This window comes from Ixodes scapularis, unplaced genomic scaffold, assembly GCF_016920785.2.
Source record: "Ixodes scapularis isolate PalLabHiFi unplaced genomic scaffold, ASM1692078v2 PGA_scaffold7__128_contigs__length_106722199, whole genome shotgun sequence".
NCBI classification, from domain to species: domain Eukaryota; kingdom Metazoa; phylum Arthropoda; class Arachnida; order Ixodida; family Ixodidae; genus Ixodes; species Ixodes scapularis.
The window spans coordinates 6,566,997-6,582,298 of NW_024609882.1; the positions used below are offsets into that span (position 1 = coordinate 6,566,997).

At 47.1% G+C, this 15,302-nt stretch overlaps 1 protein-coding gene across 2 annotated transcripts; it reads right to left on the minus strand.

The window, feature by feature from the left end:
- Window positions 1-1,361: 1,361 nt before the first annotated feature.
- Window positions 1,362-15,291, minus strand: LOC8035882. 2 transcript variants are annotated; one of them, XM_029986911.4, is made up of 8 exons: window positions 15,045-15,291; window positions 13,574-13,802; window positions 10,906-11,051; window positions 9,671-9,767; window positions 7,765-7,893; window positions 6,548-6,731; window positions 5,038-5,209; window positions 1,362-1,731 (listed from the first exon to the last, which is right to left on the minus strand). In XM_029986911.4, the coding sequence occupies exons 1-8, from the start codon at window positions 15,070-15,072 to the stop codon at window positions 1,604-1,606; spliced, it is 1,113 nt and encodes a 370-aa protein (XP_029842771.2). In that variant the 5' UTR covers window positions 15,073-15,291; the 3' UTR covers window positions 1,362-1,603. The 2 variants fall into 2 exon arrangements, with proteins under 2 accessions (XP_029842771.2, XP_029842772.2); XM_029986912.4 differs by having other exon boundaries at window positions 6,558-6,731; window positions 15,045-15,262.
- Between the last annotated feature and the right edge of the window lie 11 nt (window positions 15,292-15,302).

The window sequence follows — 15,302 nt, forward strand, 5'->3', positions numbered from 1 at the left end:
GCACCAGCGTTTTAGCGTCAAGCTTCACAGCTTCGTACCGGCGCGCGCGCGTCGAGCTTCGCTGCCTTGCACCGGTGCAATCGGAGAAACGGCTAACATGTCTGAGCATCTCGGTCGACTCCATGGGTTTGGAAAGCCTGCTCAATTCTAGGTTAACCTTCTTTGGTTACCGTCATAGTTCGACCCCAAACTTTAATTACCAGTGCCTGCGAATATAACATTGATCTATATTTTGATAAAAGAGGTAGCCATGCTTCACTTACCATGTTACTAGACATGCCGTACTCGTCTTATAAGGGCACGCTATTAATAATAATGTTTGTTCACGCTTTCTGATCTCTGCTGGAAAGATTTTGCAATTTGTTGGCGCCCATGACGATTTTGTTGAATGTGACGGGAGTGTGCTTACATACCGGAGTTGGAATAGGAGCAGCGGTTTCCGAGTAGGTGTTTGAGCTGCAATCCGAAACAAATGGGTCAAAGAAGGATGCAAGTACACCACAAATTCTATTAAAACCGCCTTTATTTCTAGGAAGTATCAGAAAGTCCATGAGAGACAAAGACCTCTGTAACTACATAGATGCATCTGTAAATAGAACTCTGACCAGCCTATATTTATCACAGTGACTTCTAAAAAAAAAAAAAAAATGGAGATGACTAATGAAGAAGGGGACAAACACAAAACGTCTCAAGAAACGTTTCGAGACGTTTTGTGTTTGTCCCCTTCTTCGTCCGTCATCTCAGTTGTTGTTGTTGTTTTGTTTTTTTAATGTCTAACATCAACAAGCTCACCTGTTGACTCCCTCTTTCTTAAAACCGTTTGATTGTTTGATTTGAATGCAGGAGGGGACTGAAAGTTAAAATGCTTCACTGTTTCTAACAGATCCCTTGCAAAAACAAAGCGATCCTAGTGGCCTATTTCAGCGCAAAGCATCTTGGGAACCCTTTAGCACCAAGTTTCGGTTTCGATTTGCCAACCTCGCTTCACGACGTCCCATCAAGACCAAATACAGTGCTTTCATTTCAGAATATGGCTTTCCCATAAATGTTAAATACTGTAGGTGTGGCCCATCAATATGGATAGAATGCTACGGCACATTCTTTGTTGGCTCCCAACATGCCAGAGTTTGTTAGCAGGTAAACACAGGACTATGATAGCACATGTAAGTATACTGGGACGAGCATTCTGTTCCACTGTCTCCCCAATGTCCTAGGCTTTTTAAAATGATCCGAAATCCAGGAGAGCCATGCTGCACTCTGGCCGGCTCAACTCCTACTCCTCGCTAAGTCTAGCCAGGTCTTTACAGCTGCTGGATGTCAGTGTTTCAACAGAACTTTCACGAAAATGAATGGATGCAATGCAAGGAAGAGTCGAGTTTATTTTCATACAGCGCTGAGATGCACTAGCTCATGAACGGGGCAATCGAAACCGAAACAATGCCGTTCCCCTCCATGGCCTGATAGGTCCCATAATGCAACATGCGCAGAGTCGCTTGCAAGGACTTTTGGAAGTACCGTAGTCTGTTGCTACCCACACCGTGGTGCAGCACTCCGTGCGACAATGGAGAGGGAGATGTTTGTCATTAGCCTTGTAGAAAGAACATTATGACAAGGACCCTATCCTTCGAAGCAGCTGCAGGATTTCGTCCGCACAAACGTCTGGCTGCTTTATGAATGGGTAATGCGACCCCTTGTCGAAACAAACGACTTTCAGCCAGCTGTCCGGTTTTCCTGCACAAAAAAAAGACAAGCCCGAAAAACTCACTTGGGTACTATGACCATAAGAATCTTTAATATAACTATGGCCCAGTTGTAACGTGAGGCAGGACAAAAAGGGATATGGGTACATTCTGTGGCGACTTTTAACTACGACAAGTTACTTTCCTGCTCATACTTTTCCGCTATCTCCATGAATATGAGTGTGGACCCGTATCTGCACAAGAGGGCTTTAAATGGAAGAACCATACCAGGCACTGCAATCCAAACGCTGAGTAACATGGACACTTTCTACAATGCAAAGTGGAGAGTAACAGTCAAAACGCAACCGGCACAATGCTCAGGACAAAGTGTCTTTGTTTGAAGCATCTCGAAAAGAGGACCCAACAAAGAGAGGCTGGCACCTAGAGCTGGTGAATATTGCTTTTTAAAGTCATTTAGCGACAAATCATGCATTAATCGCGAAGGAAGTTATGGCAGTTCCTGACGGGGACAAGCCAAGATTGCTTAGTCAATCTATCATTATCAAAATATTACAGCATCTAACATGATGCTAGATTTACAAAGCACAAATTTTGAAAAGTGGGACTGTGAAAAAGATTTCTAAGCAATTTCTTTTTATAATATTATTGTTCTGCAACATCAAATGACTTAAGGTGTTTTATATCTTCTATAAAGCCTTAAGATTTTATATTGAAGATATCAATCGGGGTGTCTAGCAAATTATTATTTTGAAATTCCCTGACTTTTTCAGGTTTTCCATGACAATTTCAGGTGAAATTCCCTGAACACTGTAGAGGCAGTTAAATATATATTACCATTACAACACAATACGTTGAACATTAAACACCGTGAGGATCATTTTGCACAGGCTTAATCAAACTTGCATAATCCGAAATATTCGGGTTCGTCAAGTCCCGGGTTAAACAAGCACTTCCTTGCCACCTACATCGTCAGTGAAGAGGCCATTTCCGGAAACACGACGCTCAACCACACACGTCAATAACCAAATGGCAGCATGGCTGCCAAATGCACACTTTCGGATACTTTCGGCTTAAGGCTTGGATCAGATTGGGGTCTGCGGCTTTCCCATTTGTTACTAAATCTAGTGGCTCTAACTGGATCTAGCCTAGTGTCACGCTCTCAATCCATTCCAAAACTTGGACTGGATTTGTCAGCTGTTCCCTTTGCATCGGGTAGCACACTCTACATCGGGTGAGCAGAGCCCACGATTTGCTCTAAGCAGAATTTATGGCCTATTTTACTTCCCCTAAACTCTACGACGTTTCTGGCTCATTTTCCCTGACTGGGCTAGGTTTTGGACAGCATCCCTGACAATTCCCTGAGTTTTCTTGGTAATTAAAATTTCTCCGACAATTCCCGGTTTCCCCCGTTTTCCCGGTCGCTGGACACCCTGTCAATAAAGTAAAAAACAACTCCACAGGTGCATTTTTAAGTAAACATCAGTCAAGCAAAACAACCATTAGACCCACTATCAAATGAAAGATTTAAGTAAAATAAAATTAGCACTAAAAAAGTAACATGAAGAAAAAGGCATTTACCGTAAGGTGTTCATATCAATATCTTTCAAACAGGACCGGGACACCGAAATTAATTGACAACATGTTACCTAAGTGGTAGAAATTAATGAAGCTTAGTTGAAATAGCTTTCAGATATTGGGAAACCTAAATACAGTTTGATAATGTGGATGCTTGGGCAAGTTGGTAATTCATGCTAGGATGGAACAGCGCGGATGAACAGTCACAGTCACATGCACACAAGAAGGAGACAGACTCGCAGCACTGACTGACAAATACGGTATTTTAAGAAACAAATTTTTTTGGTGGAAAATAATTGTTTCCAAGGCTGTGTCTTCTTGAACATCTGCAGGACATTAACCGCACAATCACTGCTGTCAAATTCGGTATTCTTAACTATTTTTAAAAACAAAAAGATTTGAGGTTACCCACCTTTGGAGTGGGTAACCTCACTGTACCTACTGTAAAATCCCGAGCAAGCGCCCACCCAAAATTTGGAGATAATCCTGTGAAATTGGGGGATGGGTGCTTCTCAGGTCAACATAATAAAAAAATGTATGTCCGTGTTTTTTCCGGAGGGGCGGGTGCTTATAGTGGTGTGGGCGGATGTTGGGTATTTTACAGTAGGTAGACTTTGAAATGCAAAGTATCTCATGCGCACCTTAGGTGCACTTTGCATGAGTGACTGTAACTGTACCTTAAGTGCATCATAGGAACAACACTTACAACCCAGAGTGTCGGAGCATTGTTGACGCACACGGAATGCACTTGACGACTCGGCAAAAGGCAACATGTTTGCTTCCACTCCACACTCGTCTCCACATATTTCACTTCCCTGAAGGAAAGTGAAAACACTTTCCTTCAGGGAAGTCATTGACTTCCCCCTTGCGTGGCAAACCAAGTATACTTGTACCGGCATTTAAAGTCACACTCCTAAGTACTATGCGTCGAGCGGCATTAGCCTCGAGGTGACAAGCAGAGACATACCATTTTTGGTACGCAAATAAATGTTTGTGAACAGCCCAGTGACGTAGCCAGGAATTCTCTTTTTTTTTTTTCTTGAGGGGGGCTGAAGTACCTAAGCACACCCCTGGCTGCGTCCCTGGCCAAAAAGCTGAATCTCAAACCAATGGCGGGAGCCTTCCGGTTCCCCAACCTCCCAGTGACTGCCATCACGTCGACATCGCGCGGGACACCCCTGCATCAGCTGGGAATGCTCCCAAAACCTCCTCGGAGGATCTCAATCCCCGGTGCAACGCCCCTGGCCAACAACGGAACGAGTCTCCCCCACCCGTTCCACATGAGGGGTCCTTGTTGCAGATTTTAAGATGTTTTGGTGTTGCTGAGTGTCGCAATAATAAAAAGAAATATTGGATTCAGAGCTAGAGCGCCAGGAAATATATTGTAGTTGCGTGAAATAGAAGCATTTGTCATTACTAATTCAAACCTTTCTTAAGTTGTGTCATCACCCTTACCTTCATGCCAAACACATTTTACCACCCCAATACCTTTCGTTAAGATTATATTCATAAGGTCGGGATTCCACTGTGTATAACAATAATTCTTTTTTTCAGTCATTCTTTTCTCGCACATTGGAAGAGTGGAATCGCCTACTCGTGCCAACAGCAACGACCGAAGATCACCAACAGTTCAAGAATGCCACAGCTAATACTGTATAACTAGGAGCCACTTTACTGTACTAATAATAACTGCACATATTGTACACCCTGAGGGTATACGAGATAAATTAATAACTCCAACAACTACCGTGACAGGCCTCACCTGGGCGCCGGAGCTGTCCGTCTGGGCCAAAGCACCACATGTCCTCCTCCCCAGCGCCCAGCGTGGTGCACACCGCCAGCAGCACGGGATACGGCAGCAGCCTGTCATCCCTGCTGATGGCCACCAGGGTGGGCAGCCTCCGGAGGGACACCGCCTCCAGCAGGGGGGAGCTCTGCAGGCGAGAAAGGTCGGAACGTGCACCGGGCTTTCGGCGACGAAATCGGAACCGAAATCGGAACCAAAATCGGATGCTCCGGCTCAAATTGGAGGACTCCACCATTTAGCTAACGATAATAACTCAGGCAAAAATCAGTCCACTTCCAGCTGGATCATGGAACTGGAAATGAGGCAGTCCAGCTGGATTCCAGCTGGACCCGGCTGGACCCAGCTGGACCCGGCTGGACCCAGCTGGACCCGGCTGGACCCGGCTTGACCCAGCTGGAATCCAGCTGGATTGCCTCATTTCCAGTTCCATAATCCAGCTGGAAGTGGACTGATTCTCACCTGGGAAGGTCTCTTTATTTCTCACCAAAACGATGGGGGAGGTTGGGGGAAAAGAAGCGTAAAAATCAACCCAACTCCCTCCTCCCGAGAAATTACACAATTAAGGATCAAGAAGGCAGTCAGTACACTACATGCCTTGCACACAAACACTCTACATTAAAAGAAAAACATGAATGTACGACATAGCTAGATAATTTTAACATTCGAACTCCGACGTCGTAAATCCCGGACTTGGGCATGGTTAGGACGCAGACACAAAACGGATGCCTATACGCGCCGAGCTCGCTCACGAACCCTCAAGTCACTAATTTGGAGAACAATAACATTTCCCGGGGCGGTTGCTTTCTCATCTTGCTTCGTTCGAGAGCATTTTGAAATAATTTCTGAATGGACAGTAGTAAGGTTCTAATATATCTGACCGAACATGAACAAAAAGTGCAAAACAAGGAACGAAAATTTCTCGAGTCGAGTGGCATTTGAGCTTAAAACATTGAATCCAGCTACCGTTAGTGTGATCCAACATTTTATGTGGCCTATAAAACTGAAAAGCCTAAAGACGCGGATTTCACGTTCAAAGGCCCGTTAGGGCTCCAGAGAAACCGCAGGAGTTTTCCCAGCAAACCACGACCCCGGGCACTCAGTTTGTCGAGGCGCCCGACTGAAAAGGGGGAAGGCACTTTTCACCCTCCCGTCCACTAAAACAGTCCGCGACAGAACAAAATGACACCACCAGTACCCTAGCCCTGTATCCAAGACTCAAAGCTCTCAATTCCCAACTATAACTGACGCTAATCTGGAGCTCCAATCAACCAAAGGGTGGCTCCCGCGAGCTGCCTGCGCGCAAACACCCACCCCGTGTCGTCAACGAATGACCGAGCTTCACGATGGCGTCGGACACAATGGGAACAAACCCGACACACCGAACAGTTCTCGATTGACTCTAGCCGTTTCCGCAGGGGCAGCCCAAAGAACCGCGACAATGCGACGGCCACCGCGAGAAACGCACCTCAGCATACCGGGACTCTAGGTAGGTGGTGACGGAGAGCATGAAGTCTTCCACCACGGGCTTGAGCGGGGACAGGCCCAGAGAGTGGGCGGTGCGGACGACGGCCCCGACCAGCGGCCGGAGAAGGGGAAAACGGCGGTATGCCCGCACTATCCGTCTGGTCAGCCACAAGGGTTCCAACGTCCTGAAACACAACGAGCCGAGTTGGTCCTCTACGTCGCCCAAATTTCTCGTTTCTCTCACATCGCTCGGTAAACGGCCAGGAGGGAAGATGCGACGGCCGTTGGCCGGTCGCAGCGAGGCCTTTCGGAGGGGAACGTCGAACGATCGGTTACACGTTTCACGAGCTGAATGCAGCTAGAAGAATGCTGGCAGCATCGTCAATGACTGGAGTGTTTCGAACTAAAAGCATAATTTTTTTCTGACGATCCACAATATGACAACCAGACATCTCAATGCAACAATAAAGTATCCACAAATTCGATTCCTTTCTTCTGGGGGGGAGAAGGGGGTGAGGGAGGTAGAAAGTATGCGCAGAACGATAGAATCCTTACAATAGCAGTTACGTATAACCGTAAAATTTAGAATATATTGAGACATTCCTCGCTACGTCTCACCTGCCTTTTAGGAACACATTCACAGCACCGACGTGTGAGGAGTGCACTAATCGGAAATTCCACCACAGTCATCCGAACGCACGTCTCCGCAGTGCGAGAGTGTTTGGCGACGCTACAAAACCTGGAACGCATCTCCGACTACAGTGGTTACCGCGTCCAAAAAGGCGGTCCCTCCACTTCTGCCCGAAGACGTCATCAAAGTGTCACGTTGTCGCCGCCCACAATTCCCGCGGTATCGCTACAGCGGCGGTAGATGTGGCAGACTCCTGTTCCGCAGCAAGTCGCTCTCCAGCTCGACAGTCCATAGAGGCTTTGGCAGCCAGAAGTTGGGACATCATGACAACGGCTACACTCGCGTTCGCTCGCGAGTTTTGCCGGCATTTTTACGACCAACTTTCGGGATCGCGAAATTTGACGGCACGACCCTCCAGCTTTTCCGACATCGTTTGTTGCCGTTTCGGGACCGCTTTCATTGTGTGGTCGGGATTGCACGCTAAACACGCCAGATGGAGACGCATCCCAGGCACCCTAGTGACGCAACAAACTCGTCGCTCGAAGCTCCCCGCAAAGTGAAAAAGGGCCTCGGACGAACTCGCTCACTTGGGGGTCAGGATGGAGTTTGGGGCCAGCAGGGCGAGGGACTTCACCGCGGGCGCCGCCCCAGGCTCCTCCAGGGTAATGCGCAGGCTCGGGAAGATGGCCGCACTGTGAGCCACCAGGGCATCGATCCTGGGTAGAGCCAAGGGGCCGGACGACCGCTCCGTTAGGGCCATGCCGCATCCAATTTCCAATGGCCAAGGGGCAAGCTGATCCGAAACGCTAGTTTCAATAATGTCAAATTGTGCATACTGAGTACAACTTTGTTCGAAGCATTTGTGAAAGCCCTCTTCACCACAATGCTTAAAGGGGCACTCAAGTGCTTTTTGTAGAAGCTTGTTTTTGATGGCATATCGTTTGTTGGGCTTTAGTCGATCAAAATGATCAGATGTCCTAGTAAACTCACAGCAATAGAGATACAAGGGTGCTACTTTCTCTCGGGAGGGGGCCATCTTCGGGTCCCCACCACCTCCATAAAATTTGAACAACGTGGAGATTTCAAACGCTACTATTATTGCTCTTTTTAGGTACACTCTACATTATATTTTGACAAAAACGTTGAATCTTTGGATGTTAGAGACGTAATACAGCACTTATTGTTTGAACACACCGTTCGACGGTGCCCCTGGTGCCTGCTCCAAGGTACAGAAAGAGGGGTGCGACATAATCTTTGATTAGATTTTAATAGAAAAATTGGCTCCCCGCGAGTGTAATTTCAGGTTTTTTTAGGGAGCTTAGAACCGACATAGGGAGTTAGCACCCTAACTAGACGATTTCATAATTTACTCGAGTGCCCCTTTAAAGGTTCTAAATTTTTTTTAAATTCTAAGATACTCTTTAACGGTACTCCCCAAAACCCAAGATGTTATCAGTCCGTCCGCTTCCCACTAAATTTAGCGGGGAAACTCAATTGGTGTTTAGGCTGTAGGATGTCAATTGATGTCACGCGACCCGACGTCATGTGACTTATACACCCCAATTCAGCTTCCCCGTTAAACTTAGCGTCCAAATTGATGTCACGTGACACTGAGGTAACGTGACATCGATATAGCGGGGAATTTTACGCAAAAAAAAAAAAAGGTTCTACACTCCCGAAACGCCCTGTTTAATGTGTTGTAAGTAATTTTAAATGATTGCAGCTTGGATACTGCATCTCATGCATTAAAGGATTTTAAAGATAACGGTTTCTGCATATATTTTTCTTTGTCACCTAAACAGTGTTTCCCGCAGAAGGCTGCAGCTTCCCTTGAAGCTGAAGCTAGCAGTGGTGACGAGGTGCGCAACTTTCAAAATGAGACGTACGTCACATAAAGCAAGTTTTAAGCCGAGGCTCTAAAAATGTTCAAATAAAGATTGACGTTTGCCCACGACAACAACTGCAACTCACCCCCTGTACCCAACCTAAAGGTTCTCAGAGGTACATTTTGATTTTTTTGACAGCTCCCATCCCGGTACAGTCACATATTAAATGCAACTACGAGCAAACACACCCACATCCTCTCCACCTAGTATTGCAAGGTCTTTTGACAAAGTTTCCGATTTCAGGCACATTTTGACACCGTGAGAATCCTAAGAGGCAGGGAGACTCCTCAGCCGGACCGTGTAAAGACTTCCTTGATATCAAAAAGTTTTATAGCTACAGATCTAGAGGTATCAAGAGATGCCGGTTCACTCGCAACAAGTTGACGGCGGTAAATACTAACTCCTGCCTCGGGTAATGTCATGTGTTACCCGGAGCAAGAGCTGGAATGTAAGGTCTGTTTCTACTGTGTGAAAGTTATTCATCCGGTGCTGAAACGTGCCAAAGTTTTCGTTTCCCGCCTACCACAGACGCGCTAGCATAGGAAAGTTCAATCAATTGTGTTCCTTTACTACGAGAAGCATGCTCACTACGACAGTGGAGTCCCACCTCGTGATGTTCATTTCTTTGAGAAAGTCCTTGAGCAGGGCAGTGCGCTCTTCAATGCTGTGCCAGAAGAACTTGTTCTGGAGACTGAACGCCATGCCTGCGAGGAGACAAGTGTCGATCAGAATCTGCCAACCAGCTGTGGCCCGAATCTGGACAGTCGGTGAGAAATCCAGCGGTAGTGATAGGCTAACGTCGAACTTGGCCTTAGCGCCGACCAATCGTAGCCGCCAGACTTCTCGCCAACTTTTTCGCCAAGTATCCAGATTAGGGCCCCAGGTCAGGAAAACGACACTGGACATTCCTCTGCAGACGAAATAATGGTCGACAACGTTCTCCAATGCCGTTGTCAAGTTGTGCTGGAATATATGCTGCGGCAAATTTATATTTTTGGGGGTGCTGCATATTTTTATAGTTTCTAGTTTTTGTTTCTTTTTTTTCTTTCGTTTTATTACACCGCCTTTTATTTATGCTAAATATGTTACTGGAAGTTTACGCTAAGTTTCATTGGGTGAACGTGCAGTCAGCACTTCCAAGGTTTGCGTCTGTTGTTCCTTGAATTCCTATTGAACTCGGTATATCAAAAAGTGAAACAACTACAGAAATAACAGTTACATTAGAAGCTTTGCTAGAACCCGCTACACCTCTTTTCCTAATGCTAAACGTATGCAGGTGTCGCGGGACTCGCATTAAACCTACGGCATGTTAATGAAGCGACACATTCTTAATAATGCTAGGGGCTTCTCTTCCATTAGCCTTTGGGTTTGGTCGCAATTAAGGTCTGCATCCTTGTGCGGCACTAGGCTATCGCGGAAGAATATAGCTTACTCCCACCGGAGCACAGAGCTCTGGTTAGAAAATTATAATGGGTAGAGGCAAAGCTAGCTGCCTTTCTCTCTACTCAGTGTTCGAATGCAGTCAAACGGGAACGCCGAACGCCAGACACTGACGTTTGGTGTTCGAACGCCAAACTTTAGCGCCCAGCGTTTGGCATGCCTTTGCCTCTACTCACCAACCGAACGCGTTGGAATGAGTTGGAAAGGTAAATAGATACAAAGGCAGCTAGCTTTAGGTCTAGGGCCCACTAATCATTCCAACCAGAATTCGGTGCTCCTTGCACACCCTCGTCTGGTACTCTCCCCCAGCTTCTCTCCGTACATTGAGAACCTAGAGCTCCGAAGAAGGATGTTGCTCGTTAGAGATGGACGCGCCGCCTTCCAGGAGCCGGAGGGACTCACCGGGAAAATTGGGGACCAACACGTCCACGCCCGCCGCACGAAGTCTTGGGACGAGGTTCTCAGAGAAGTCCCCGTAGCCCCCCGGAGCCCCGTGAAGAACCACGGCCAGCGGACGCTGCCCACCGGAGCCCCCGCCGTCGTCCCACCTGGTCATTGAGTCAATATAATAACTTAAAGGGAAGCCATGCCTATCGGCCACTTCAGAATGGCGGGGCATAAACGCCGACACCGGTGGTCCCATGGTGGTCCCCACGGAACCATTTTGGTGGCGATACTTTGATATACATGGCTTGCACTGACATAACACAGCAATACTTTTGGCCACCATGAAAAAAAGAGAGGAAAGCTGTCTTTGTAAGAATTTTTTCTGACTGAAAGTTTTCTGACTGAAAAGGTGCATTTCTCACTGTTGAGTTTCATGCCACTCTTTTGTAAGCGTGTAATGACTGGCTCTAGATTCTCGTCATGTTCTTTTTGTAATATTCCTGCAACGAGAATATCACCTACGTAGTGGACGGTGCCACGGCATCTCTTCGACACAGTCGACAGCATCTTCTGAAAAGCTGCTGCTGCCGAAGCTAGGCCGAAGCAAACTCTTTTGTATCGAAAGAGTCCATCTTGGGTTTTAAACACAGTTAGATCTCTGCTCTCCTCAACTAACTCCCTTTGATAATAAGCCGATGAGAGGTCAAGCTTGCAGAATATTGTGATCCCAGTTAGTTGATGAAAAATTTCCTCTGGATGTGGAAGATGATGACTGTCAATGACGATCGCCAGATTTGGTTTTCGTAATTCCACGCAAAGTCGAATTTCCTCCGTTTTCTTCCAAGCCACGACAATTGGAGAAACCCATTCTGTTGCGTCAATATTCTCTAGCATGCCTGTTACCTCTAACTTCCGTAATTCATGAAATAGCTTGTCTCGTGCAGTCGTGCTGTCAGTGGAAGACAACAAAATTTTTGTTGCTCCGGCAGAACAGTGATTCGTGTTTTGAGTCTGCGGAGAAAGTCCTTCACAAGTCAAAGATCCTCTGAAAAGTGTTCTGGAAACTTCTCTTTATACAGCTGGGGATTTTGTTGATTTCCAGTGGATAGTTCGTGGGACGAATACTTTTCGATGTCTATCGTCATCTGCAAGCCTCGAAGGATGCCTAATCCAGCCAATGGTTTGCCTGACGTGACATGGAATGTGCAGGTAGGTTGTCTTGCACCAAACAATACTTCAGCCTCGAACATCCCCTCTACCTTGATCAACTCATTGGAGTAATTCCTAAGTACCAGGTTAGAATGCTCGAGCTTGATATGTCGAAAATGTGTATTGTATATCGCCGAAGATATGGAAACTGGCAATCCTGTGTCCACCTGCAACTTGACTGCTACGCCAGCGATGACCCCTTCGCAGTACAAGGTGTCCGGAAGTCCCTTGATGTTTATTAGCCCTTTGGCCTTGATGGAAGACGTGTCTTCGCTGAAGTTGATTTCCTGCATACTGACGCGAAATGACCGCGTGTACCATATTTCTTGCATATTTTCGGTTGCACTGGTCATGAAGCATTGTCAGCTCAGTGAGCCGAAGATCCGCATCTGTAGCACTTCTGACCTTGTTTTGGAGAATTTGCAGTAGTTCTTGTAAGAGCTGCAACCTCAGAAGTGCATGCGACTTTCTTGTCTTCTTGGTAGCTTAAGACTTGCTCAGAGCTTGTTCCACTTGTCTAGCAATGACGAAAGCTGTGTCCAGTGTTAATTCTGGTTCAAGCAAAAGCCCCTCTCACACTTCCTTGCTGCTGGTTTTCTCTACCAGCTGGTCACATATTAAATCTTCTGCGAGTCCTCCAAACTTGCATGTCTTGGCCATGCTCCGTAATGTTATGTCGCGACATACCCTTCGACCGTTTCTCCCGGTAGTTATTCCCTTTGGCGGAAACAATACCGTTCGACGATCTTATTGGCAGCTGGCATGAAGAATTGGCTCAGCGTACGTACTCTGTCGTCGAGTACTTTAGTAGTGGAAGAGCTGTCTGCAGAAATCGATGGTTGAAGGTCTTGCAAGGTTGCCAGTAGAGAACGGAATACTCGCTGACCTCCACTCCAAGGCAGTTGAGTAATATTGCCTTTTTCCTGTTGTCTGTAAATAGTAAATAGTTACTCCGCTTGCTACCATGAAGGTCTCGAACAGTGGGTACCTTTCTACCCACAGAATTGTTGGTTTAACTGGAGCCAGTAGAAAAGGCTGTGGCGTCTACAGCTTCACTGTCGACAGCGCCAATTTATCGTATTGCAGAAAAACAGATAGGCAAGTACTGTAACTTAGTCACTGTGCGTGACGTCGATCTTTATTCTATTTTTTTCTTCTTCATTTCTCGCCTGCCAATCTCCATTCCCGGACAGCATGTCACTCTTCTATGGTGGCCATCGAAGCGCTCTTTGAATGACGTCATATGCAAGCCATATATACGCAAAGAAGCAGGAAAACATCTCACACAAAGTCTGTATCTGGAGTTTCTCTAGCATTATTTTGCACAAAAACACCCGTGTCGTACATTGCATAAAAATAAAGTTGACAAGCACTCAAACGCCTAACCTATATATCGACTGCATTCTTTTGCTCTCGGGACCACCAATGTTGGCACTTAAGATTTACCACTTTCCGCTGCCTTTACCCCCCGCACCTGGTGAAGACAAAGGGTATGTCCACCACGACGCCATCCTCAGGTGCGTCACGGTACTCGGGCTTTGTCTTCCTCCACTGGCGGTAGAGGGCGCCGCACGTGCGCACGCTCACTCGGTGCTCTCTGAGGGCGGGGGCATCGTCTGCTCCAAGGGTGCGTGTCGACGTCAACGAGGCAGACAGGGAACTCCAGATTCCTGTGGTCACCCTTGGGTGGCGGACAAGCCTTCCTAAGTGAAGAGTGCCCAATGCCTTGCCGCGTTAAGGGCTGTTCAAACAGGACAGAGTGTGCCATGTTTTCTAAATTCGCGGCATATGGATGAATAAATGCTAATGGCTGTACCCTTTATGATGGGCGGTAGCTTGCGCCACCTAGCCTAGAAACCAAAAGTATAATTCTTCCCCTTTTTCTTCTGAGCCAATGCAGAGAGCAAGTCGACTGCTTCTTCAGCAGGAGTTGCGGTGACGTCAGAAAGACGCTAAACTCCGATTGGCTCTGACAGTAGGATGCGAGTAGACCTCAGAGCAAGCTGCCTTGAGGTCTGCCCATTATCCTTCATTCAGAACCAATCGGAGCTCGGCGTTCTGACGTCACCACAAACCCTGCAAAGGAAGCAGACGACTTGCTCTCAGCATTTTTTCTATCGCCGGGCAGTGCGAGATATCACCAGAATTACCTGTGTGGGATAGGGCAAAAAAACTAGGAACATCACGTTTGCTTCTTCTCCCCTCGGCAAGGGAGTAGCCAATATGAATTAGCACCTGAAGTGGAGGTGAAAGAGGGAAGGATTGAAATGCGGAAGGAGAGAGTATGCAGAGAACTGTAAAGTGTAATGTCGACCTTAATACATGTGGCTGTAAGCCAGGGGCAGACGCAGGTATTTCCAGAGGGTGGGGTCAGCGCATCATATGTTTTAAAAAAACCTCCCATCTCCAACCCCTCCTCCTTCCCCCCTCCCCCCTCCCTCCCTCCCTCCCCCTCCCCCTCCTCCTCCTCCTCCTCCTCCTCCTCCTTCCCCCCCCCCCCCCCCGTCTCCTCGCCCTAAATTTTTACATAAGCAGAATTCAAGAGCGGGAGTCAGGTCATCCGGACCCCCCTCCAAATCCACCACTGCTGCTGAACTCTCCCACATCTCTTTCTGTACGCAAATGCTAAAAGTAGCAATGTTAGTAGGATATGATCAAGTGGCTCCTCAATATGTGATAGGGTGACATGCTACCTTTTTAGTGACTGTCCAGCAGCAAGAGCGCGGGGGTCGTGAAGGGCGACTCGTATTTACTCACGGCTTTCCTCAAATTACTCTACTCCCCCCCCCCCCCCCCCCCCCCAAAAAAAAAGGGCGCATTAAAAACAAAAATTTACAAACAAGTAAACAGCAGCGTGAGTCAATTAAAAGAAAACAGTGGACCCTTGTAATGACACTTGTGCAATGCCACGGCAGACTGCAAATGAATGAATGAGCACGGCTTACCCAACTGTTGACAGCGGATCAGCGTCATTCCGACGAAAAGCTTCCTTCACTGTCTAATGAGCGCTCTAAGTTACTAAAAAAATAAGCAGCGCTTCGTGAAACTAAACTGACTAAACCGCTATATAGCTCCCGAGGGCAGAGTAATTAACGCATGTTTTGCCGGCAACATGGCCGACAGAGCTGCTCTGGCACGAGCGATTCGGAGGAGGAATAATGGCAGGTCACGTGACCCGACGTCACCGGAAGTGACGTCACAAA